The 23,139-nt window shown below is 63.8% G+C and overlaps 1 protein-coding gene across 1 annotated transcript in view; it reads right to left on the bottom strand.

Annotated features, from left to right (window-relative positions):
* Window positions 1-23,139, bottom strand: part of SSPO (SCO-spondin) — a 52,237-nt gene that overhangs the window by 7,416 nt on the left and 21,682 nt on the right. Inside the window, 51 exon segments of the mRNA XM_088018400.1 lie at window positions 318-488; window positions 848-1,197; window positions 1,364-1,390; window positions 1,473-1,579; window positions 1,581-1,626; window positions 1,906-2,152; window positions 2,247-2,378; window positions 3,126-3,240; window positions 3,242-3,294; window positions 3,463-3,672; window positions 4,203-4,260; window positions 4,262-4,359; window positions 4,529-4,570; window positions 4,755-4,978; window positions 5,166-5,257; window positions 5,259-5,327; window positions 6,424-6,590; window positions 6,953-7,152; window positions 7,263-7,360; window positions 7,696-7,825; window positions 7,827-7,899; window positions 8,159-8,243; window positions 8,245-8,330; window positions 8,421-8,612; window positions 8,726-8,772; window positions 9,309-9,478; window positions 10,539-10,618; window positions 10,723-10,881; window positions 11,001-11,178; window positions 11,180-11,220; window positions 11,390-11,442; window positions 12,092-12,186; window positions 13,453-13,598; window positions 13,842-13,970; window positions 14,289-14,462; window positions 14,636-14,682; window positions 15,684-15,936; window positions 16,739-16,856; window positions 16,859-16,905; window positions 17,244-17,417; window positions 18,166-18,257; window positions 18,596-18,721; window positions 18,805-18,934; window positions 19,075-19,197; window positions 19,315-19,494; window positions 20,225-20,389; window positions 20,474-20,516; window positions 20,518-20,641; window positions 21,438-21,591; window positions 21,880-21,996; window positions 22,983-23,040. Coding sequence (XP_087874526.1) covers window positions 318-488; window positions 848-1,197; window positions 1,364-1,390; window positions 1,473-1,579; window positions 1,581-1,626; window positions 1,906-2,152; window positions 2,247-2,378; window positions 3,126-3,240; window positions 3,242-3,294; window positions 3,463-3,672; window positions 4,203-4,260; window positions 4,262-4,359; window positions 4,529-4,570; window positions 4,755-4,978; window positions 5,166-5,257; window positions 5,259-5,327; window positions 6,424-6,590; window positions 6,953-7,152; window positions 7,263-7,360; window positions 7,696-7,825; window positions 7,827-7,899; window positions 8,159-8,243; window positions 8,245-8,330; window positions 8,421-8,612; window positions 8,726-8,772; window positions 9,309-9,478; window positions 10,539-10,618; window positions 10,723-10,881; window positions 11,001-11,178; window positions 11,180-11,220; window positions 11,390-11,442; window positions 12,092-12,186; window positions 13,453-13,598; window positions 13,842-13,970; window positions 14,289-14,462; window positions 14,636-14,682; window positions 15,684-15,936; window positions 16,739-16,856; window positions 16,859-16,905; window positions 17,244-17,417; window positions 18,166-18,257; window positions 18,596-18,721; window positions 18,805-18,934; window positions 19,075-19,197; window positions 19,315-19,494; window positions 20,225-20,389; window positions 20,474-20,516; window positions 20,518-20,641; window positions 21,438-21,591; window positions 21,880-21,996; window positions 22,983-23,040 — 6,295 coding nt within the window.

Raw genomic sequence — 23,139 nt, 5'->3', positions numbered from 1 at the left:
GACAGGAGGGTGGCCACCACAGGAGGTGGGCAAGACCTTCTGTGCCCAGGGGGCTGCTACAAGTGGACAAAGCCTGCAGCTCCAAAGCGGGGAAATGACAGCGGAGCCGGGAGGGGAGAGGAGCAGAGCCGCGGGATGGGATGTGCGAGTAGCTGAGGGCGAAGCAGGGGAGTGACCGGGCTGCTGAGGGCGCGGCTCAGTGCAGGCAAGGGCACCTGCTCCGAGGGCCCGGGGGCATGGAGGTCGGCTTGGAGAGGAGCTGGGAGGCCCTGCTGGGGCTCAGCTGTCTGGCGTCTCGCTCCTGGGGCCTCACCCCAAGCAGTTGCCGATGGGGCAGGGCCGGAAGTGGCCGTCCAGGCGCGTGCAGGGAGAGCCCTCCCGTGCCGCTCCCGCTGTGGGCGCTGGTCCCTGGTGCCGGTAGCGCTGCTGGACCAGCACCTGGCATGAGCATCGCGTCCAGCCGCTCCAGCTGCTCCACAGGCACTCCTCTAGGGACCAAGGTGGGGGGGGTGCCAGCCAGGCTCCTCCAGCCTCCCTCCTCCTTCCCCTCCCCTCCACTCTTCCCCCAGCCCCAGCCAACACCCTGCAAAGCAAAAGGGCAAAAGGGAGCCAAAAATTCAGACAAGTCCTAATTTGCTGTGTTCTCTGTCACCCAGGGGCGAGGGGCGCATCCCAAAGAGCTCAAAAGGAGAAGATGGTGAGAAGAGGAAAGAAACTAGCAAAATATGAGGGAGATAGATACACATTTGAGGGAGCAAATCTGGGGTTTGGGAAACCATGTTACTTGCTGAAGTTTCCTGAGGCAGGCAATCAGGGGAGCGGGCTTCGCTGCCCCATGCACACTCACCTAGGCAGGGCCCTGGGTAGCAGGCCTGGGTGTCCAGGTGGAGGAAGGTGCCGTTGCAGGCGGGGTTGACTTCAGCCCGTGGGCACAGGCAGAACCCAGAGCGGGAGGCCAGGCCTGGGCCACAGCTGCGGGAACAGGGCCCCCACGGGCCCCAGGAGCAGGCCTCCAGCAGCCCCAGGCAAGACTGCCCTCCACAGCGCTGGGTCCGGGTGCCAGGGCCCAGGCAGGGGGCCCCCCTGCGGGCAGCGGCCGAGGCCATGCAGACCCGGGTGTGAACCCGGCTTCCACCTCCACAGGAGACAGGGCATTCAGACCAGGGGGACCAGAGCATCCAGGCCCCGGGTACTGTGGGAGGGCACAGGTGAGGTTAGAGAGGCCGGGGGCGGGGGGGCGGCGAGCATTCGCCGCACAGGGGGATGGCAGCGGTGAATAGGGCTGGGAGGCAAATGTGAGACAGGGCAAGCAAGCTGGCCTGAGGCTAGGAGGGTGAGGGAGGGTGGGATTGGGATGGAACCCCACTCGCTGTCTTCCGGGGTGCAGGAGCTGAGGGCAGGAGCCTGGACTCAGGGACGCTGCCCTCCTACAGCACAGTACCACCCCGTCCCTCCCCCTGCCCCAGGCTTACCACTGCTGACACTCGCCCTGCAGCCAACTGTCCCCCAGGGTGTGGAGGCGGGCACCATGCAGGCACAGGGGTGGGCACGGGGGCTGAGGGCAGGGCTGGCTCTGGGAACTGCTCCTCCCGACACTCTGGGGCCCACGAGCCCGATGTGGAGGACCTGGGTGGAGCCCGGGGCATAGAAGGTGAGAGACAGCCCAGGGCCCTTCATCGCTCCGCTGTCTCCTGGTGAGACACCTGACGGGCAAACCTGGGGGGGCTAAGGAAAGCAAGGATGACCCAGGCCGAGAGCTGGGGCCAGAGCACAGAGGGTATGCCACGGCGGGGGGTGGGGGGTGGGGGCAGGATCCAGGAGCTCTGTATCAGAGAGGAAGACCGAGTCCAGGCAGTGGGAGACTGGGGTTGGGGGAGGTGACGCTAGCCTGGCCCAGCCCCATACCGGAAGCGGCTCTGCTGCCCCTCGGGCCCACACGAGCTGCTGCAGGGACTCCAGGCTGACCAGCGGCTCCAGGCGCAGTGGGCAGGCGGTGGGCAGGGCTGAGCCGTGCAGGAGAGGCGCCCAGCTTGGCAGGTGCAGGTGCTGCAGACCTCCTGGTGCTGGCTGCCCGGGGCCCAGCTGGGGCCCTGGGCCTCTGAACACTCGCAGTGCCCAGTCGGCACGCAGCCACCGTCCTGCTCCAGGAAGCCTGCGGGGGAGGCAGCCCTGCAGAGCTGCGCCGGGGCCCACCGGCCTTCCCACTGAGCCGCGCTGACACGCCGCGGGGCCAGGGCCGCCCCTACCCTCGGAGCAGCGGCAACCCGGCTGGCAGGCCTGGCCGTCCTGACACGCGATCCCCTTCTGGAGGTCTGAGCAGCGGCAGGGGCAACGGTTGGCACAGCTGACCATCTGCATGCCTGCCGGGCAGCCCTCCTCTGAGCAGACAGGGAGGACCTGAGTCAAGAGGGCCCTGAGCACCGGGGCTCAGAAACCATCCACCTGCCTGCCCGGGAACTGCTCTTACCTCCATGAAGCTATACTCCCAGCCCTCTCCCCCTGCTGGTGCCCGTGGAAATGTGGGGTCCTGGGGAGACCCTTGGGATCGGGACGTTCTGCGTGACAGGGAGTCCCTCTTACCTACCCGGGGGTTCTCAGCACCTAGCCTGGCACCCACAAAATGTCACTGAGCTGGACTGAACTTGTGCATCTAAGAACAGGCTCACCTCCACAGCTCCTTTGTGTTCGATATGAGGGATACTGGGGGGCTCGGAAGGACCAGTAAGGACCAATGAGGAAGCGAAGCTGGGAGCGGCGTGTCTGCAAGTGGCCACCCACACCCCAGGAGCAGGTGCACTCCTGACTGTAACCCTCAAATCCTCCGGAAATCTTGACCGGGCTAGGTGGTTCTTCAGGAGATGGGAGGGTGGGCAAAACTTCGAGAACCAGTTCTGGTGCAGGGTGGGGGCAGGCGGGGGCAAGCATTATGGCAGCTCAGCCCTGGCCACAGCCAGTCCCCGCGCACGGTACCCAGATCCCGCCATCCGACCCTGCGGGCCTGTTTTCTCTGCTGGCTACTGAGTGTCTCCGTCGCAAGGTGTCGTGGGAGTTAAATTAGGGGTGGGATGGGGAGAGCTGTGCAGAGGGCAAAGGCCACCAGGGATGCGCTATCCCCACCACCATACCACAGGGCAAGGGATTGCAGAGCCGAGCGTGGTGCCTCTCCCCAACACAGGGGGCACCCCTGTTCTTGGGTGGGGGGCTTGAGCAGCTGCGACTCCTCAGGGATTGCCCCCCCCCCACAGCTCCGGTCACACCAGGACCAGGGACTCCAGCGTGACCAGCCTCCATGCACTGCGTGGCAGAGAGAAGGGCCACATGAGGGATGATCTAGCTCAGGCAGAGGGCCCCCCCCCATGCACCAGGAGCCTTGGGGCAGGGTTCTCGCGCTAAGATGGAAGCGCCACGGGGGCACCTGGGGCCATGGAAGGGCCTGCGCTGGTCCTTAGCAGCCCTCCTCACCTGGGCAAGCCTGCAGGTTGCAGAAGCGGTTCTCCTGGTAAGCGGTAAGGATGTCGGGGCACCAGTGCCCACTGGGCCCTGGGGGACGGTAGGCCCGCAGACGGCGCTGCTGGCCCACCCCGCAGCTTCGGGAGCAAGGTTCCCATGGGGCCCAGGCGGTCCAGGAACAGTTCCCAGCCACACAGCCAGGGCTGGGGCACAGGGGCAGCCCTGCGGGCCGGGACAGGACGGAACGAAGCGAGCTGGAGCCAGCCCTGACTCCCCCGCCTCAGCCCAAGCACAGAGCTCCTCATCCACCGGGCCGGCCAGGCCCTCGTCCAGACCTCTGGGGTCCTGTTTCGGATCTGATACTGGCTGTTTCGAGGCTTTGACAACGAGGTCTCAGGGGGCCGTGCGTGGTCCCAGATTCACCGGAATGCTCAGGGATTTGGATGGGAATTTGGGTGAGTGTTCAGTACACACACAAGTGAGGGTTTGCCGGTGTGGGCAGGGCCTTGGAGGCCCCAACAGCTGCCCGGCCTGGCACAGAGCACCCCGGGTCCAGAGTCACACATGGATTCATGATTCCATATCAGTCTGAGAACTCGGTATTTGCTTCAAGGGTATTAGATGTCGGGGTTGGGAGGTTGGACATGGGTTGGGGGTCAGAATGAGCTGCTGGAGGGAGGATGCTGGGCTTAGAGGGGACGGCCATGGTTCAGACACGGGTCAGGGTCAGAGGTCAAGACTGGAAGGCGCACCTGTGCAGGAGGGCAGGTTGCAAGGGCGTTCCTGTGACGTGTCCCCCCCTCCCCGCCCCGGTGCAGTTTGCCAGGCATAGGCAAGCAGGGCTGTGCCAAGCAGGGTGAGTGGGGTCTGTGCAGGTGTGAGAGCATGGGGACCATGGGCCCCAGCCGCCTGCAAGGATAGGAGGGAGAAGCATCTCCTGTTGAGTCAACCCTGGGCTCCTGGCCTCCCGGGAAGCAGGGCTGGGGAGGAAGGAGGCTCTGGGCTTGTTTTCCCAAAGGGAGGCCACGTGCGAGGTGTACAGCCAGTCTGGGGCTGGGACCCACGGAGTCTGGGCTACCTGGAAGGCTTGTCACGGGCTCCACTGTGGACCCTCCAGCCCCTGTGCCAAAGAAAAGCCCTGCTCAGGATGTTTCTGAGTCTGCAGTGCCCCAGGACCAAACCTGAGGCTGGTGGCCCAGTTCTAAACCCACCCCTATCTGATTCAGCCCTTCCCTCCTGCTGGGTCTCCCACGGGCCCTCCAGGCCCCAAGCGCAGCGAGACTCGCCCTTCCCACTTCCCTCACCTGGGCCGTCTGGGCTAGAGCAGTACTTGAGGTCCTGGCGGGGCCCACCGCAGCCCTGGCTGCCTGGAGCTGGGGAGGGCCGCACACGCTGGCGGGTGCGGGTTCGGGTGCCCAGCCCACCACAAGAGCGGGAGCATGGGCCCCATGGCCCCCAGGGACTGAAGCCATCAACAGCCTTGGAGCAGTCCCCCACCGAGCAAGACAGCTGCCCATGCACACAGGAGCTGGGGAAAGGGCATGGGGGTGAGGTGCGGGCAGGATAGACCCTGAGAGAAAGGGGGGTGGGCAAGGGTATCCGCCCCACAGGGTGAAGGGACAGAGCCAAGGGTAGTCAGGCCAGGCAAGGGCAGGGCAGCCGGTGTCTCCCCCTCCCTTGGCTGCAAATCTCCCCCACTCTCGCCATCCCCTCACCAGTTCCTGCGGCCTGTACGAAGGCTCTGGCCTGAGCCCAACTCATCCCCAGGCCCAAGGGGCTGACTGCCCTCTCCCAGAATGGGGGGTTTGAGCCCCAGGGTCAGCGCCGGCAGCTCCCAGCTCCCACAGCAGCGAGGCGGTGAGCACACAGGGGCACTCCTGGCGGGGCGGGAGCAGAGGGGAAGTGCAATCGCCTAGGCCCGGTGCCCGCTGTCTGCACTGCGGCCCAGGGAGGCGGGGAGGAAGGCATGTGAGGCTGGGGGTGCTGCTCTGGGCCCCAGAAGAGCATTCCCTGGAGCAAATGGGACAGTTTCCCTGAGTCAGGGCTGTGAACTTGAGAGACTAGTGGCCTATGAACTTGACCCGAGATGGCCAGTGGCTTTCCTGCATACAGCACTTAGCTAGGACCCAGGCAGGGTCAGCAGAAGTCCTTCCAGGGCAGGACTTGGAGAGAACACGGAGGTGGAAAGAGGCTCAGCGAGGAATCAGACACCCGGTCCCTAGTTTTACCGATAACTGTCTACATGACCCGGCGTGTCCCTTTCCTTTTTTGCAGCTCACGCAGTGTCATCAGCTCTACGTCAGGCAGGTGGCTGCTCAGGCCCTTCTGGAACTCTGGCTGGGGGCAGCCACCCGACACCGGCTTCGAGCTTAGGATTAAAGCCTGGGACCAAAATCCCCACGCACCTGGAGAGCTCCGCAGAGCACAGTTGGCACCTGCCTGTTGTCTGGACCCCAGAGCGGGAGACAAGGAGTCTGGGGCAGAGTAAAGGTGAGGGTATGCTCCCCCACCGGGGTGTGGCAGGGAAAGGGGGCAGTGAGGACCCACGATTCCCGGCTGTGGCCTGAATGGTGTGGAGAGCACTGGGCCTGGCAGGAAACTGCCCTGAGGGCAGGGGGGCACCTGGCCCCACGCCAGCCACGGGCGGCTCCACGTGGGAGCCCCCCCCACGGGAGCTGGCAGCCAAGGAGTCGCTGCTGAAGAGCAGGAGCCCAGGCAAGGCCCCCGTTCCAGGGAACCGGTGACATCACCCCAGCTGCCTGCTCGGGCAGCTCCACCTCTGCCTGACTGCCCCGGGCAGCCAAGGCCTCAGACAGCCTGGCAGGCCGAACGCTTGCCTGGGGTCACGTGAGGAAGCGGAGCGCTGTCCAGAGGACAGGGTCTGCAGGGCTGAGCAGCTGTGGGTGAGAGGGAGGAAAGGCAGGGGAGGGGAGGGGAGGGAGGGCTTGGACTCCTGGCTGAGAGGGTTCTGACCTGGACACAGGACAAGCGGTGCTGGAAGGTGCCCACGGGGCAGTGGCAGCCCTCCCCGCAGCCAGCGGAGAAGCAGCCCACCTGCCGAGTGACGTGGGAGCAGGAGAAGGGGCACCCCTCGCCGGGGGGGCACTCCTGGTACAGACGTCCAGCCGGGCAGCCTGCCTCTGGGGCAACACTTGCATCAGGGCCCGGCTCTGGCCTGTGCTGCCCGCGGTGGCTCCTTCGACGCCCACCCCGCCACCTGCTTACTCGCCCTTGCGCCTGCCCTCCCATGGCTCCCCAGTTGTGCCCACGATATCCTCCCTGCGTTGTGCCCCTCAGGGCCAATGTCACACCCTCCCACAGGCTCCCCTCCCTGAATCTGGCTACTTCCTCCTCCTCTTGCCCACCACTGGCCCCAGGCAGAGGGCAGCCCATGCGGATGGGATGGAAGAGGGCAAAGACACCTTTGAGTCTGTGTCAAAGGCCAACGTAGGAATCCAACCTAAGTTAGAGCGTCAAGGGCGGAACCTGGGCTGGGGCTCACCTCTGCAGACCTGGGTGTGGCAGGTGCGGCTCTGGCGGGCAGGCCCAGGGCAGGGGGGCCGGGCACATCTCCGGGAGCGGAGCTGCTCCCCTCCTCCGCATGAGACACTGCAGTCCTCCCAGGGACCCCAGGAACCCCACATCCCAGGGCCGGGGCAGCCAGGCACCTCTCGGCACTTCAGGATGCCCTCCATACAGGTGCTGGGGACAGGGAAGGGGGCTTCAGAAGACGAGACCCCGGCCACCTCCCCCACGGGCCCTACTGCCCGGCTCTGCAGCCCACTCCCCTCCCCCTGCTTCCCTGGGCTCACCAGTTGTCACAGGGCCCAGTCACCACCTCTCCAGGTTCCAGGCTCTCCCAGGAGCTAAGCCCAGGCCCTGCTGACCGGCTCTGGTTCTCAGGAATCCCTGAAGGCATGAGTGGGGGTGGGACTCCAGATAGCTCAGGGTGCCCCCCACCCTGAATCCCTCCTCCTACCCCACTGCCTTCTACCTCCCTCCCTCTCAGCCTTCACCCCATGGCGCCCCAGATCGTGGGCCTGGGAGATGGAAGCCCCAACCAGAGCAGGCCCGGGATGCCGTGGGATCCGCGGGAGACGACACCTGGAGCATCGGAGAGGACAGGTTGCCCATTTCCATCCTGCCGCTCTAGGCTGGGTCCTGCGGGCAGATGGGCGGAGGCCAGGCAGGCGGGCATTGCAGTGCTCGGGGGTCCTTGGGAGAGGGCAAAGGGAAGCACTGAGCCATGGCTCCAGGCTGGTAGTGGCAGCAGCAGCGGCAGCGGGCGGGAGGCACACAAAGACCATCCTGGGACAGCGAGCCGGGGGGGCACCCACAGCCAGGCTGGCAGCCCGTTGGGCCTGGCTGGCACAGTCCCAGGAGACAGGTCCTAGCAGGAGCGGGGACAGGGCCACCCGCAGGGGAGAAGACCCTGGCCATCCCCACAGGCTGTGGCGGGACGGAAGCAGAGAGGGTGAATGCTGAGCAGGGGCCCAGCCTGAAGGATGCCAGCATGCAGGTGACAAGCCCTCCTGCCACGCCCTCCACCTGCTTTGCCTTCCACTTTGCCCCAGGATTACGGGGTGAGTGATCTAAGGGCTGCCCCACGAAGGAAGCGACATGCATATGTATACTGGGGTCAAAAGTCAGAAGTAGCATCTCCCTAGCCTTCTAAGGGACCCTCCCAGACCTCTGCAGAAGCCCTCACCTGTGCATTGTGTGGAATTGTCTTGGCAGGGGTGACTCTGCCTGTAGGCCCCAGGGCAGGGCCTGCCTCCTTCAGGGGTGGGGGGGCCAGATACACTCCCGGCTCCGATGGGACTGCCCCAGGCACGGGTCACAGGGAGACCACAGTCCCCACGGGCTCCAGGCTCCATCCACTGTGCCAGGAAGACAGAATCACCTGCCCTAGGAGGCCTGGGAGGTGCCCAGCCTATTGAGATTTGAGCAGACTAGTGGGGGCATCTCACCTGGGCAGTCGGGGGAGCTGGGGCAGGTCTCCTTCTGATGCCGGGCCCCTGCCTCCCCTGCTTTACCGGGGCACGGGGTCGCCCCGTGCTGAGGAGCGGGGCAGGTACAGGCCATGGAGCGGGTCCTCGTCTGACCCCTGCAAGGCTGGGAGCACGCTGTCCACTCCGACCACAGACACCAGCCACCCGGCACTGCAGGGGACGATGGAAGGGCACCGGGGCGCAGGCGTCCCTTCCCCAGGCCCAGTCCCCTCGGTGACCTTGGCCAGTTTTCCTTGCCTCCCCCCGAGCTGGGACACACGTACCTGGGCAAGGCAGGTCTGTGCAGTTCAGCCTCCCCTCCGAGCAGGTGCTGGGCGGGGCATGCAGGCACAGGAAGGAGAGCGGCAGCTCAGCCCTCCCCTGCCCTCCATGCGCACCCCTCCGAAGCTGCCTCTTCCCTTCCCCTTACCCCAATGCCCCCCTTTCCCTTCAGGGTCTCAGATGCCCCCTGGCCATTCTCCAGAGCACCCAGACCCTGCTCTCTGTCCTATTCAGGGACCCCTCAGGTGTCCTGTGGGCTCTCTGCTGGTCGCTGGCTGGTGTGTCCTACTGGGGAAGGGCCAGAGGTAGTCTGCTGCTGACCGGGGCCAGACAGTGAGGAGGAACACGGTGCCTGTTACTCCTCCTTCCCCTCCGAGCACACACCCAGCCTGCCATGTCTCCCAGAGGGCAGACACACAGAGCTGGCTGCCTCGGTTTCCCCACCGATCAGACACAGGTGAGCGTGCCTGCCCGCATCTCCTCGGGGATCGTGGGAGTCTAACCTGCATCCGCTGAGACCCAGGAGAGCTCAGGTGCAGCCCGCCCTCACCCAGGCCCCTCCAGCCGCCCACGCGCCCGCCTCACCAGCAGTTGCAGCCGTCGGGCCCGGGCAGCCAAGCCCCTGGCCGGTGCCGCTCCCCGCTCAGCAGGTCCAGGCAGTCACAGTGGCCGGGCGGCACGCAGAAGACCCTGTCGGCGCTCAGCACCTGGCCAGGAGGGCAGTAGCAGCCGGGCTGGCAGCGCCACATGCAGTGCTGGGGGGGTGGGCAGCAAGGGAGGGCTCGGATCAGCAGAAGACAGGACCGAGGGGGCAGGGAGGGGTGCTCTGGGGGAGTCGCGCAGAGCCACGGGGAAACATGAAGGGAAGGAGGAGGCGGAGGGATGCAGAGGCGGGAGGCACTGAGCTCCCGTTCATAGTCATTATGTCCAAACACCGTTTCTGTCTCGTCTCTTCCCCAGAGCAGGAGTGGGGAGGGGGGACAAGAGCCTGAGAAGGGCTGCCCTGCGGGGGTGAGGGGAGTGTCCTCCAAATGTGAACCCTGTGGCGGGTTCCATGCGGGACCTGGTCAGTGCCTGGGAACCAAGGCATCTCCCAGACCTCCCCGCAACGTAGGGAGCAGGGCAACAGAAAGCTGGCTTGGGGCATGGGGTCATTTGGGAAGGAGCTGGGGTCCCCTGGGGAAGCCAGGAGCCAGGCACCGGCCCTTCCTCCCCTCTGCTCACCCGGTGCGTGCGGCACCTCCCTGACCCCTCTTAGACGCCTGCGCGGGGCCTCATGGCACCATCCCTTGGGCATCCCTGATTCGGGTCAGCTTCCTCCCCACACTGCAAGCTCCGTGGTCGTGGTCGTGGTCGTGGTCGTGGTCGGGGACCCTGTGCGCTCATGCCTCTGTCCCTCTCCATGGTGCTGGCCAGGCGTTCGGTGATCTCACCCACCAGCACACCGATGCGAACACGCATGCACACGTACCCTCAGGCTCAGGGTCCACACACCGAAATGCTCATGGTGTTTAAGATGATCTAATGGGATAATTCCCCCTTCCTAGGTGTTTACGTTCTTTTTGTAATACAATCTTTAAATTCAGAAAGGCCTGATGTTATGAACGCAAGGTTGCTCGGTGAGGCTCACTCCAGAGACTCTCCCTGGAACAAAGGGGAGCCAGCCTGGTGGGCACTAACTCCATCACTCCCCACCGGTGCAAGGCTGCCCAGGCCCGAAGAGGTCATGACCCAAAGCCGTACCCTGCCCTCCTGTAAAGTGACCTTCGGGGCCAGAGGTCAGGCGGGCATTCGTCCTGAGGGAGCCAGACTCACCACGAGGTCGTCACAGGAGCGAGGACAGGCAGGGCCACAGGGGCTGTACTTTGCCCCCTGAATGGCGGTGCAGTCGGTCACTGGGGAAGGGGGTGGGCAGGGCTGAGAGCTGTGTGGGGGGCCCACTCCGGCCCCGTCTCTCCAGAGTGCTCCTTGCCCCCTGTCCCCCGTTCCTGGCCGGTACCTGGGCATGGCAGAGCCTGGCAGGCCTCTCCCTGGGCCCGAGGCCCCTCGCAGTAATCCCCCAGGCCCTGGGGTGGGGGCTGGTCACAGGCTCGCATCCGGCTCCACAGGCCTCCCCCACAGCTCCGGCTACAGCTTGACCAGGGCCCCCAGTCCCCAGCTCCTGGGATGACAGCCAAGAAAGCAGTTGTCAGGGGGAGGGGCGTTGGCCAGGGCTGGGGGCCAGCTGGTGCAAGGCAGCGGGTATCCCCAGAGCATGGAGGGCACCATCCTGGGCACCAGGGGACTCACGGTCACACCCTGGCAGGAGGCAGGGCTCCTCCTCAGCGTCGGAGCCTGGGCAAAGAGGAGTAGGCAAGGTTGGTGAGGATGGCAGCGCCAGGACAGATGGGTCCGTGGCGGGGGGCCCAGAGCAGAAGCGGCGCCGGTGGCGTCGGGCAGGTCCACAGGAGGCTGAAGCACTCGCTCCATCGGGTCCAGGGTGACCACGTGGGCTGGCCTGGGGTACACAGGAGGGAAAGCAGAGTCGGGATGGAGTGAGCGCAGGCTGGAGGCACTGGCCTGGGTAGAGTGCCCCTCCTCCCTTCCCCCTACTCCGCCCAAGCTTTTCTCCCCTGGTAGGGAGCCCACAGGGGGCACCGTCGGGGCGTGGGGGCCCCCCTTCTCACCCTCCTCACAGGGCCAGGAGGTGCAGTGGGTGATAAGCCCAGAAACACAGGAGCTGGAAGAAAACAGCAGAAGGTCAGGGTGCTGTCGTAGGCTGAAGCGTGTTCCTGCAAATTCCTCCATGAAGCCCGAACACCCAGGATTTAGAATGTGACCTTGGAGACAAAGTCTTTGCAGAGGTGATCGAGTTACAGTGAGGGTGCTAGGGTGGCCCTGGTCCAACATGACCGGTGTCCTTCTACAAAGGGGACATCTGGATTCAGCACAGACGTGCACAGAGGGGGACGAAATGAAGAGGGGGCCACAGGGAGAAGGCAGCCCACGGAGGCGGCGTGCAGGGTTGCAGCCACCAGCCAGGGAACACCAAGGATCACTAGCAACCACAGAAGAGAAGGGCCTGGAGCAGATTCTGCCCCACAGGCCTCAGCAGGAACCACCCCGCTGACCCTCTGATCTTGGATTTCTAGCCTCCTGAAGTGTGAGAGGACATGCCCTGGGTCTGCTGTGGCACCCAACGGACCAAGACAGGTGGGAAAAGAAAGGATGGGCAGGGAGGCGTGGGCAAGGGCCTCAGGGAGCTGGACAGCTGTGCCTGAGGGGCAAGGGGCAGCTCCACAGCCCCCTGGAGGCCGACATCCTCTGGCGCTAAGGGGGGGACAGCGAGGTGCTCACAGGTCATGGCCAAGGGGGGTAGGGGTCCTCACCAGTTCTCACAGAGACGAAGCACCACACTGCCCGGGGGATAAAGGCGCCCCCCATGAGCACAGGGGCAGTCCTGGGAGGGTACACACACGTTGTTCTGGAACCGAAAACCCTCTGTCATCTGCCGGATTCCAGGTGGGTCTGGCCCGTCCTGCTCCCCACAGTCAGAACCCAGCACCCCTTCCCAGGCTCCCCCCGTCCAACGCCACCCATGCTCTTTCCACAAACAGCCCGTCTGCTCCCACCACCACCATCAAGGAAATGTACACCACCGGTTACAGGGGCAAAAGACCATCTCCAGTTGCTGGACGTGAGACTGAACTGTCAAGTGTCCATGGGATCAGCTAACAAAACACGCAATGTGCGATTCACAGAGCAACGATGTTTAAAAGAAAATTCCACATTTCATCAAGAACATGTGAACTGATGAAATTATACACACAGGGAGTTTGGACAAAAGTTGCTGGTTGTCTTAAATTAAAAAAAAAAAAACAACTGCCATCCAGCAGCACATGATTCAAAGCCAAGTGTACTGAGGTGTGGGCCAGGCCCTGGGAGGCATGTCAGCCTTTTACAGACTCCAATGACTAGGCACATTATCACCCCAATTTGACAAATGAAGAAACTGAGGCACAAGACTACACAGCCCAACGTCACTGAGCTCCTAGTAGAAGAGTCTGATTTGAACTCAGACCCCACGGGAGTCTGGCCCCTTGCCCACACCCCAGGCTTGAGCGGCACTTCTGTAAGCCCTCCCCACCACCCACAAGCTTCTGTCCAGATTCCACGGCCCCCACCTCATTTCCCAGCCTGGGTCTCACTGCCTTCCAACAGCAACGCCGCCTTCAGCTCTCCATACCCTGCAATCTCCGACAGTCCGATCAGGATCACCTCCTCTGGGAAGCCCGCTGCCACTGACCCAGCCCCTGCCAGGCTGCATCCCGAGCTCCACAATATGCAAAGCTCACTTCCCGTGTAAGGATGGTTCTATCTTCATTCTAGGTGCACTGGGTCTGGTCTCCCCAGACTAGAGGCTCCTCGAGGGCAGAATCTACTTTTTCCCCATGGCGTAGCCCCCCTAAGACTGAGCAGCCAAGGTGCTCAATAAATAACTAATGATAACGTAAGTGAATAGAGCGCTCAAGTAGGCATGAATCATAAAGATCTTCTAGACTGATCACCATTTCACAAATGGGAAAGGAGAGGCTCATGGAAGCACACATATGACTCACGCAGGGTCACCTGCTGACTGTTGGCAGAGCTGAGCCGTGACCCCTGAGTTCAGTGCTTTTTCCTCAACTCCGAAGCCCCATGCCCTTGGCTCTGCCCCTCCCAAGGAGGTCAGGTCAGGGAAGACACGCACCAGCAGGCACGTCCCAGATGGGCAGTAACAGCCGGGGTGGCAGGTCTGGTCTGTCCCTTGTGGGGCACTGAGCTCCGTACAGGAGGCAGGGCCCTGGGCGCAGTCCAGCCACCGCTTGCCCTTGGGACGTACGCCAGGCACGGGCCCTGGGGACACAGAAATTGACAGCCCAGCCCAGGCCCATTCAACTCTGCCCTGGGCTCCCAACCCAGGAGAGGCCTCAGCTCTAGTGTGGCCGGTGGCGGGGGTGGGGGGGGCGGTCATAGGGCCGCACGGCAGCTCGGGGACAGGGGCCCCTGCGGTGACAGGGAGGGGTTGACAAGGCTCTGGGTTGGGCACGATGATTATTGAGGGTCGGGGCGCAGCGGAGAGGTGGGCACAGCCCTCACCTGCACAGGGCTGCCACCCGCAGGCCGAGAACTCCATAGGGCTGTTGAGGCCACCGCCTCGGGTGCGGTTCCGCTAGCCACCGCCGCAGGGCACGGAGCACGGGGACCAGGGGCCCCACTTCCCACCAGGACCGGGGGTGGCAGACAGGTCACTGCGGGCCCTACCTCCCACACCCACCACACCCCCGGCCTCCACTCAGACACCCTAGGGCACCACCCCCCTTCTCACACCTGCAACAGTGCAGGAGGCCTCACTCCTTCTCGGCCTGGAGCGGGGCTGGCCTCCACGGAGGACCCTTCTTAGGGAATGACTCTTGGGGCTCTCTGGGGACACTTCCTGGTATCTTTTAGGGTAGGCCCTTGCACCTCTCTTGGGGTCTGGGGGGAGTGACTGGGGGTGTTCCTGGCTGCTCTCTGGAGGATTCTGAGGGCCTCGGTCCCAGCTCTCACCCCGACAGGGCTGCAGGCTGCAGAATTCGGCCTCCATGCTGGGGCCCGGGCACGCAGCACCCCCGAAGGCAGCTGGGGGCGCAGTGCCTGCCCGGAAGCGCCGCCGAATGCCCATGTCACAGCTGCGGCTGCAGAGACTCCATGGGGTCCGGGGGCTCCAGCCACAGGCCACTGGCAGGGTGGGGGTGGGGAGGGACACAGCGGGTGTGAAGCCAAGTCAAGTCGTCCCTGGTCCCCAGCTTCCCCGGGGCACCATGAACACCCCAGGAGTTGACCTGGAGGGGCCAGCATCCTCTATGGTCCCTAAGGACACACCACTGCGGATTCCTGGGCATCGGGGGTACCTGGGCAGGGCTCCGAGGTGCACACCATCTCACCGGAGACACAGGTACTGCAGAGAACCCATCAGGGCCATAGTCAGGCCCTGCCCGTGGAGCTCTGGGTACCTGTCCCCAGGGGCACACGGCCGGCACCGCCGCATCCACCGCACAGGAGAGAAACCCGAGGGAGGGTCTAGAAAGTACAGCAAGTCGCCCTGCGTCCCCCTCGAACTTCATGAGGTGACTGAGGGTTCTCATCCGGACCCTCCCACCCAGTCCCCCCGCTCTTGGGCTCCCTGACGCCCCCAGCACCGTGCTGTCCTTCCTTCCTCACTCTGGTCAAGAAGTCACCTTTACATACTTTCATTCTGTTCGTATTTGTTACAGTTTGGAAAGGACTTTGAACAGCTCCTCAGGGTGGGGCAGGAGGGATTTAGAAGGAGCAGACCCTAGCCTGCGTCTCTTGGGAAGAACTGTGTACTTTTCTTTCCTTTTACTTTTCTCCAGTGGTTTAAAGCCCCCCCAACCCCACTCAAATACGTGGAAATTCCGGAAAAAGAATCTGAGAGAGAAAAAGCAAAAGAGAAAGAGGGCGGGGGAAAGGAAGCATGAAGGGGGGGCTGGGGGGCAGGGGATAGGGAAGAAAAAGGAAGAGGAACATGTAGAATGGAGACAAGGAAAGGTAAGAGAACAAAAATGTGGGAAGAACCAGGGGGAGGGCGCCCCCTGCTGGCAGGACCCGGCATCAGCATCAAGGTGTTTGAGCCGAAATCAAGTGGATCCCAGGTAGGGAAGTACAGCCAGGAAAGGGAGCGGACGGTGGCTGGAAGGGGAGGTTAGAAGACCCTCACCGGCCCCTACTTCGTCCACCAATCACCGCACCTCTCTGAGCCTCAGTCTCCCCACGGACGCCCAGCCCGGTGACCACGCAGCCCCTCACTCGCTTTGGTATTCCCGGGGCCCAGGCCTGGCACCATGGAGGCGAATGGACCCCTGGGGTGTGTGTCCACGCCTGTCCACCCTTGGGGCCACCGAGCCCCTCCCCCACCCTCTCCGGAGGCTGGTGGCCTACCAGTTGTTGCAGGAGTCCAGCCAAGCCCGTGCTCCCGGGGCGTAGAGCTGCCCCTGCAACTGGCAGGGGCACCGAGTGCGGGGCCAGCAGCTGGCATGGTGCAGGAAGAGGCCGGCGGGGCAGGCACAGCCAGGGGCGCAGAAGCTGGTGCACTCTACCCCAGGGTCCTAAGCCAGGCACAACTGAGGGCAGGGGCCCCCGTCCTGCTGGCACTGCTCTGCTGAGCGGAACACCATGCCCCCGGGGCACTGGGCTGGACGGGAAGACAGAGCGGGTCTCAGCATGGGCGGGAGGAAAGGGCCAGGAGAGGGAGGGGCGAGAGGAGGCTGCATGCAGGTGACTGGCGAGCAGGACTGCGAAGCCGGAGGAAGCCCCCTCCCACTCTCCCGCCTTTGCAGGTTCGCTCCAGTGCCCAGAAGGTTGCCAGTAAAGATTCATGGCTTTGTCTAACTTGAACACAAATATCCTTTTATTTTTTAAGATTTCTTTTTATTTGCAGGGGGTGGGGGGCAGAGAAAGAGGGAGAGAATCTTAAGCAGACTCCGTGCAAAGCTCGGAGCCTGACGTGGGGCTCGATCCCACGACCCTGAAACCAAGAGTCGGACACTTAACTGACTGCACCACCCAGGCGCCCCAACACAAATATCCTTGAAAGTAAAGCAGTCACTGGGCCAGGAGGCGGCTCAAAGGAGAAAGCGAGGGAGACGGGGCCAGGGGCTTCTGAAGATGGGCCAGCTCTGCTTTCCGCAATTCCCGCAGTGAGTGGTTCTGTGGTTCTGTGGTTCTCAGCCACGTGCCTGGGAAGGAGATCTTGGGCAGGGAGGGGCAAAGAGCCTGAGCCTCGGGCCACGGCCCGTGCCTGGTGCCCAGAGTACAGGAGCCAGAGAGGGAGACAAGGACGTTCGGCAGCCTCTTAGCTCAGGGTCTGGCCTGTCCTGGAGCCAGAGGGCAGTGATGTGGGAAGGTGGGGTGAAAGAGAGGTCTGCATCCCCAGGGGCTGGCTGGGCATGGCCGAGTGGAGAAGGGCAGGGGTGGGGATGGGGGGAGACTGGCACCTGTGCAGGGCTGCGTGTTGCAATCCCTGGTCTGGTTGTGAGGCCCCTGGCACTCGGGGTCCCCGGGAGTAACGCCAGAGCAGCTGCGCCCGCGTATCTGGATGCCTCCATCACAGGGGGGGCCGAGCAGGCCGACCAGGGAGCCCACAGACCCCGGGCGCTCGGCACTGTGAGGAAGAGCCAAGTCCATCATCATGGACGCGGGCAAAGGTGTGGGCAGGGGGTGGGGCGCAGGCGGGCCAGGGCTGTGTGGTGCGCGGGGTCAGAACCAGTTTCAGCCACATCCACACCGCCAGGGCTGTCCCAAACATCCCTCAGGCTAAGCCCACCCTGTTAATCACTAGCTGGGGGCGGAGGAGAAGCTTCCGGACAACAGGTCTGCTCTAGCCCCCCCTGCGCCCTCCCCGCCCCAGGTGTTTAGAACCCGCCCAAGGGGTCATTCTTCCCCTTTGCTCCTTATTCCATCCTAGTGCCCAGGCCACTCCAGGGGCAGAGGGGGGCGTACCTGGGCACACAGGGGGGCTGCAGGGCTCCTCCTGGGTGGGCTCTCCTGGGCAGGACGTGTCCCCGGGGCCGGGGCAGAGCCGGGAACGACGGCGCCGACCAGGGCCTCCTCCGACAGTAAGGCAGCTCTGGGAGCAGGAGGACCAGGGCGCCCGGGGGGTCCAGCCCGGCGCCTCTGGAGGGGAAAAGGGCAGGCCTTCCGCACAGGGGTCCTGCCAGAGCCGGGAGGCTTGGGAGGCCGGGTCGGGTCTCAGAAGCTATGGGGGCCAGGGAAGGACTCGCGAAGATGGGGAGTGCGTCTCTGGGCTCAGGCTCGGCCTCTGCCCCTCTGGGACCCCCACCCCCGGGCCCAGGTCTCACTCTCAAAGAACGGCCTCCTGCTCAGCCAAGCTCCAGCTCAGGCCGGACCCCCATCTGTGGGCCCTGATGGCACTTCACGTCCCCTACCCACCCTCACATTGCCCCCCAGCTCAAGTCTTCCAGAGTCTTCTAAACACCTGTCCTTCATTCAGCTTCAATGCTGGAAACCCAAGCCCCCACAGACGCCTGTCAATCAGACACCTGTCAGTGCCCCAGTAGCCATGCTCCACTGCCCCCTTCTTCTCACCCCTGCTGGAAGAGCATGGCCCAGACCCCAGGGACCCCTATTCTCACCTCCGTCACACCCACCTGCTCTCCTGAGGGCACCCCAGGCAGTGGAAGAGGGAAACAGTCTGGGCTCCTTCGTCTGGCGTCTCTGTTCTGATTGTCCACCCCAGCCTCACCCTCGGCCAACAGGACCCGCTTCACCCCTGCTCTCAGACACCCTGTTCCCCCAAGACCAGTCTGCTCATGGCACCTGGGCTGTCTATGTGGGAGGAGGGAGGCGGGCATGGGGGTCAGGGGTGGGTAGCAGGCTCCTGCATCCCGGCTCCTGAATGTGCCTGTCCCGCACTCCACGTGGCAGGCCTGCAGCTCCTGACTGTCGCCTTCACACGGGGCGCCCCCAGAAGCAGCCGGAGGGCTGGAAGGGGATCTGGAGGGAGAGGGAGCCTGAGCATCCCCGCTCCTCTCCCTGCTTTCGGCCGTCTTCCTTGTTCGCCTGTCCTCCAACCACCCTCCCTCCACCACCTCCGTCCCTTCCTCCTCCCGTACTCCTTCCCCTCCCCCCCCACCAATGGCTCCATCCTGCACACCTTCCCCTCCCCCCCATGGCTCCATCCTGCACACCTTCCCCTCCCCCCCATGGCTCCCTCCTACACACCTTCCCCTCCCCCCCATGGCTCCATCCTGCACACCTTCCCCTCCCCCCCATGGCTCCATCCTGCACACCTTCCCCTCCCCACCTCCCGCCAATGGCTCCATCCTGCACACCTGAACCTGGCCCTCACTCCAGAGCCACAGGAGCGGTCACAGGGACCCCAGGAGGACCAGGCTGACCAGCCACAGGGCACGGGGCAGCCCCCTGGTTCGCACAGCAGGGCCCCCTTCTCACACATGCTGCGGGGGAGGGGGAGGCAGAAGAGGTCAGGACTGGCTGGTCCCCTGACCCAGGTCCTCCCCACCAGAGCAGACACCCTCACCAGCGGCTGCAGTTGTCCAGGAGGAAGGGCACCCCCGGCTGCTTCAGCTCTTCACCCACGAGGCAAGGGCACTCAGAGAGGGGCAGGCAGTGAGCATCATGGAGGAGGAGCCCAGGGGGGCAGCGGCATCCTGGGGTGTAGGCAGGAGGGCCCTCAGCCCCAAGTAGGGGGCAGTGGGGAGGGGAGGCTGGGGACTGAGGGCCGGCGAGCACCCCACACTCCCCCCGAGGGCTCTGCCCGCCGCCCTCCTGCTTGCTGGGTGTGCCTCACCCTCCAGACAGTGCCCGCTGCAGCTTCTGTTGGCCTCAGGATCCAAGCAGGAGGGCGGACACGGGGGCACCAGCCCCTTCCGGCACAGCTCAGCACTAATATGCACATGGCCCGGCCCACAGTCTGGTGGGAGATGGACACTAGGTGGGGTGGGTACAGGAGGTCCGGTGACCTTCCCCAACAGCCCCACCCCTGCAGGGCTCCACCCTTGGATGCCTCCGCCCAGCCCAGCTCCCTTACCTGTGCCCCCTGTGCAGGGCTGCAGGGCACACGGTGCCCCCTCGTGGGAGGCCCCGGGGCAGGGAGCACCACCATTCTTGGGCGGGGGGTCCACACAGCTCCTGTGGCGACTCCGATGGCCACTGCCACAGGAGACGCTGCAGGGCCCCCAGGCCCCCCACACAGCCCACGCCCCAGCCGCTGTGAGGGAAGAAAGAATGGAGGTGGACCAGATCAGCCCAAAGACACGCAGACTGTGCCGGAGAGAGCAAGGCAGCAGAGCAGAGAGGAGCCTGGACCAGTGGCCAGCTACGTGGCCTAGGGCAGCACCGCGGGGACTCCCGTGGTGACGGGTGAGCTTCCTGTCCTGTCCCAGAAAACCTCCCCTAGGTGGGTGGACCTGAGCAAAGAGCTCTAGGTGCCTCCCAGGATAAAGGCTCTGGTCCCTCGGAAAGGGCTGGGCAGTGGGACTCCTGGAGCAGGGCGCCTCCTGGTGGCAGCAGACAGAAACCAGGTTAGGAGGCCGGGTGTGGTGCAGGAAGCCCCTCTCTGCAATGCAGAGGCAAGGTGGGGACTACTCCCTCGCATCTACAGGACAGAAGGGCTACAGGTCTTGGGCACAGCTTATTAACACCCTCACTCTGAAGTGGGACCCGCTCTGCTGCTCTAGTTCCACACTCGAGGTTAGGGACCCGTCCAGAACCACTCAGGCAGCAAAAGGGAAAAGGGCCAGGGTCAGGCTTCCCGATTAGCCTTCTGGATGCACAAGGCTTGGACATCAGAAGGGGCCGGTCTCCTAGAGTCCCAGAGAGGAGCCTGGACCCTGGGGTCCCCAGAAGAGCAAGGGCATCCCCCTGGTGTGGGTCTTGGATGGGAGCCCATGGTAGGTGTTCCCACCCGGGGGTCCTGAGGAGGCCTGGGTGCCGGTTACCTGGCCAGGCCTGCACGAAGCAGGGCTGGCTGCGGAGCCTGTCAGATGGGCAGTTGCCCCCAGGCAGGGGAGGCCACAGCAGGTCCCGGTGCTGGAAGGCGAGGCCCGGCCCACAGGTGCGGCTGCAGAGGCTCCAGCCAGACCAGGGCGTCAGCCCACAGTCCGCTGCAGGGGGACGGGGAGGCGGCACTCAGAGAGGGCTCACGCAGGAGCGGGGCCATCGGAGGTGTCCCCTGGCCAGGCACGCACCACAGCTGTGCTCATCAGAGCCGTCCTGGCAGTCGGGCCGCGGGGTCACAGCGCCGCCCAGCCGGCAGGCACTCCCCACTACCGCAGCTCAGCTGGCTCGGGGAGCAGAGGGCTCGTGAGGCAGGCAGCCCGGGCAGGGCCGTGGTGGGCACCGTGAAGGGCACAGGGCTCGGTGCCCGCGAGGTCGGGGGAAGAGAGCCACGAAGTGATTCCTGACCCGAAGATAAACTGAGCCCCTTCAACCTCAGGCCGAGAGCAGAGCAGCTTGTTGACCAGAGGTCCTGCCTCCTTTCTCCTGAAGCTTCCCACACCCCGGGCAGCCTTTTCTCTACTCTGTGTGGGTGAGCCCCGGGGGTCTGTGCTCGCCACAGGCTCTCACACAGTCTCTCTGCTTGCTAAGGGCTCTGGGTGTCCAGAGAGAGAGCAAACTGTCTAGAACAGTTCCTTCCCCAGGATACCCTCTTCTTGAATGGGTGCTCCCAGGGGTGCCCCTTCCCTGATTGAGAGACTAGGCTTGGAGCATAGTAATCTACTTTCGATGGATGGATGGATGGATGGATGGATGGATGGATGGATGGATGAGGAATGAGGGATGGGGTGGCTGAATGAATGCTGGAAGGCTGGCTGGTGGAGGGATGGGTGAATGGAGGGTGGGTGGATGTATGGATGGGTAGATGGATGGATTAATGGATGGTTAGAGGAATCCACTCAAAGATCAGACAGGGTTTGTGAAACAGGCTAGGACCTGAGATCTGTCCCATCTGCCCCTTTGACGATCCCCAAAGACACACACATTCCTGGCTGTTTTACCCACTCAGTTTCTTTTCACTCGCTGCCACCCCCAGCCTCCCACAGTTCCTTCCCAGATGAGGTAGGACTAGGGGGCGGAGACTTCCCCAAACCTAAAGCCCTCTGGCCACTGCCACCCACATGACTTCAAACCGTCCAGGGTGCCCTGAGGGACCCCTGCTTACCCCAGTGCCTCTCGTCGGAGCCGTCCAGACAGTCCTCCCTCCCATCACACAGCTGCCCCTGCTCCACACAGCCCAGCACCTCACAGGGCACCTGGCCTGGGCTGCACCTTGCAGAGGGGAAGGGCTCCGGGGCGACGCTCTGGACTGTGGGTACCACCACAGCCAGCTGACGGGACAGCCCACGGTGTCCTCCCTCCCTCGGCCCCCAACCTCCCTCCTCCTGACTGGTGTGCCCCCACTTCCTGCCTCTCTTGGGACCATGGGAGAAGTCATGAGCTGCCTCAGGAGGCGTGGTCCTAGGTCCTTCTACAACCCTGACCTCAAGCTATGTGATCTTGAGCCAAGTGGCTAACCCCCTGGGGCCTCTGTTTCTCCAACAGGGACGTTGTTGGGATGCATGGGCTTAGCAGGCAGAAGACCACGGAATCTTACCAGCAGGGGCCACTGGGGTCACCTGGGATATGGGGGTGGTGGTCACGGTCTGCACAGATTCCCCAGGACTCAAGTGAGGAGGCTCGGAGGCTAGGGCCTGAGTCGCTGGTCCCTTCCCTGCGGGTGCGGGAGGGAGAGGGGTGAGGCCCACAAGCTCCCCTCCCAAGAGATGAAGCAGACACAGGCTCTCGGAAGGGCATCCAGGCTCTGGGTGGTGCAGGGTGAGGACAGACCATACCCACCTTCCGAGGGGCTTCAGACCACAGATGAAGGGGGATTCTGCAGTCCAAGGAGCACAAGAGGGTTTTACATGAAAGTAGAAAAGGGCTTAGTTTGGAGCTGAGATAGACACTCGGGGCAGTTTCCAAGTCAAAGGGACAGTACTGTGTTTAAGGCCCCGCACCCGACAACTTCCTGGCAGCTACAGTGAAAAGGGGTTTGAGACGCTTCTTTGCCAACAAGAGATGAATGTTAAAAGACAGCCGTTTTTCTAGAAGCAGATTTAGAATGACATTAGAATTCATCCCACAGTCTGCGTGTTATGGACTCTAGTGACGGTACAAGTTGCTTCATCTGCTTTTTACAAAAGAACAGCCCACCCCTTCCCCACCTCGCTCTGGGACAGCTCTCCTCGGGCTAACGTGCAGGTGACAGATCAGGCAGCCGTGCGGAGCTCCTTCCTCGTCCAGTTTAGGACCTTGCTAACTTGGTGACCCCATCCTCCCTGTCATTTGCTGCCAGCAAGCCCTTCCAAAAGGGGTGCCTGGCTGCATTCATGGGTGAGCGGAGGGAGCGCAGGTGGGGCCAGGCAGCGTTCCACAGCCCCAGGGAGACCTGTCCCGGCCAGGGACCTGGGGAAGGCAGCCATACTGCGGGGCCCAGGCTTGGCCCTGGGAGCCAGCCTGGAGCATCCGACCCTGGAATCCAGGAGGGTGAGCGGGGGCAGGATTTGGCCGAGGAGGCCATGATGACCAGGTCTTCCTCCTGGAGGTCACCCTGCTCCACTGAGGGATGTCAGGGGTCAGCAGGAGACTGACCGCTGAGATGTAATTGTCCCTCGCCCTGCGCGCTGGGGACCAGGGGCCTGGAGTTTGTGCACATACCTGTGGGGGGTATGGGTGACCCTCGCGAGGGATGCCAGCGTTCGGCCTCTGCCAGAGCCTATGGAGGGAGAGGGCTCAGCCTGGGCCCCAAGGGCAGTGCCGCCTGGCGACTAGGCACCGACCTCTCATTCCCACTGAGATGTGCCTCGGTCCCACG

Source organism: Eumetopias jubatus, unplaced genomic scaffold (genome assembly GCF_037043125.1).
Source record: "Eumetopias jubatus isolate StellerSeaLion01/CBP00866 unplaced genomic scaffold, mEumJub1_p1.0 scaffold_14, whole genome shotgun sequence".
Taxonomy (NCBI): domain Eukaryota; kingdom Metazoa; phylum Chordata; class Mammalia; order Carnivora; family Otariidae; genus Eumetopias; species Eumetopias jubatus.
This window is presented reverse-complemented; position numbering and strand designations above follow the sequence as displayed.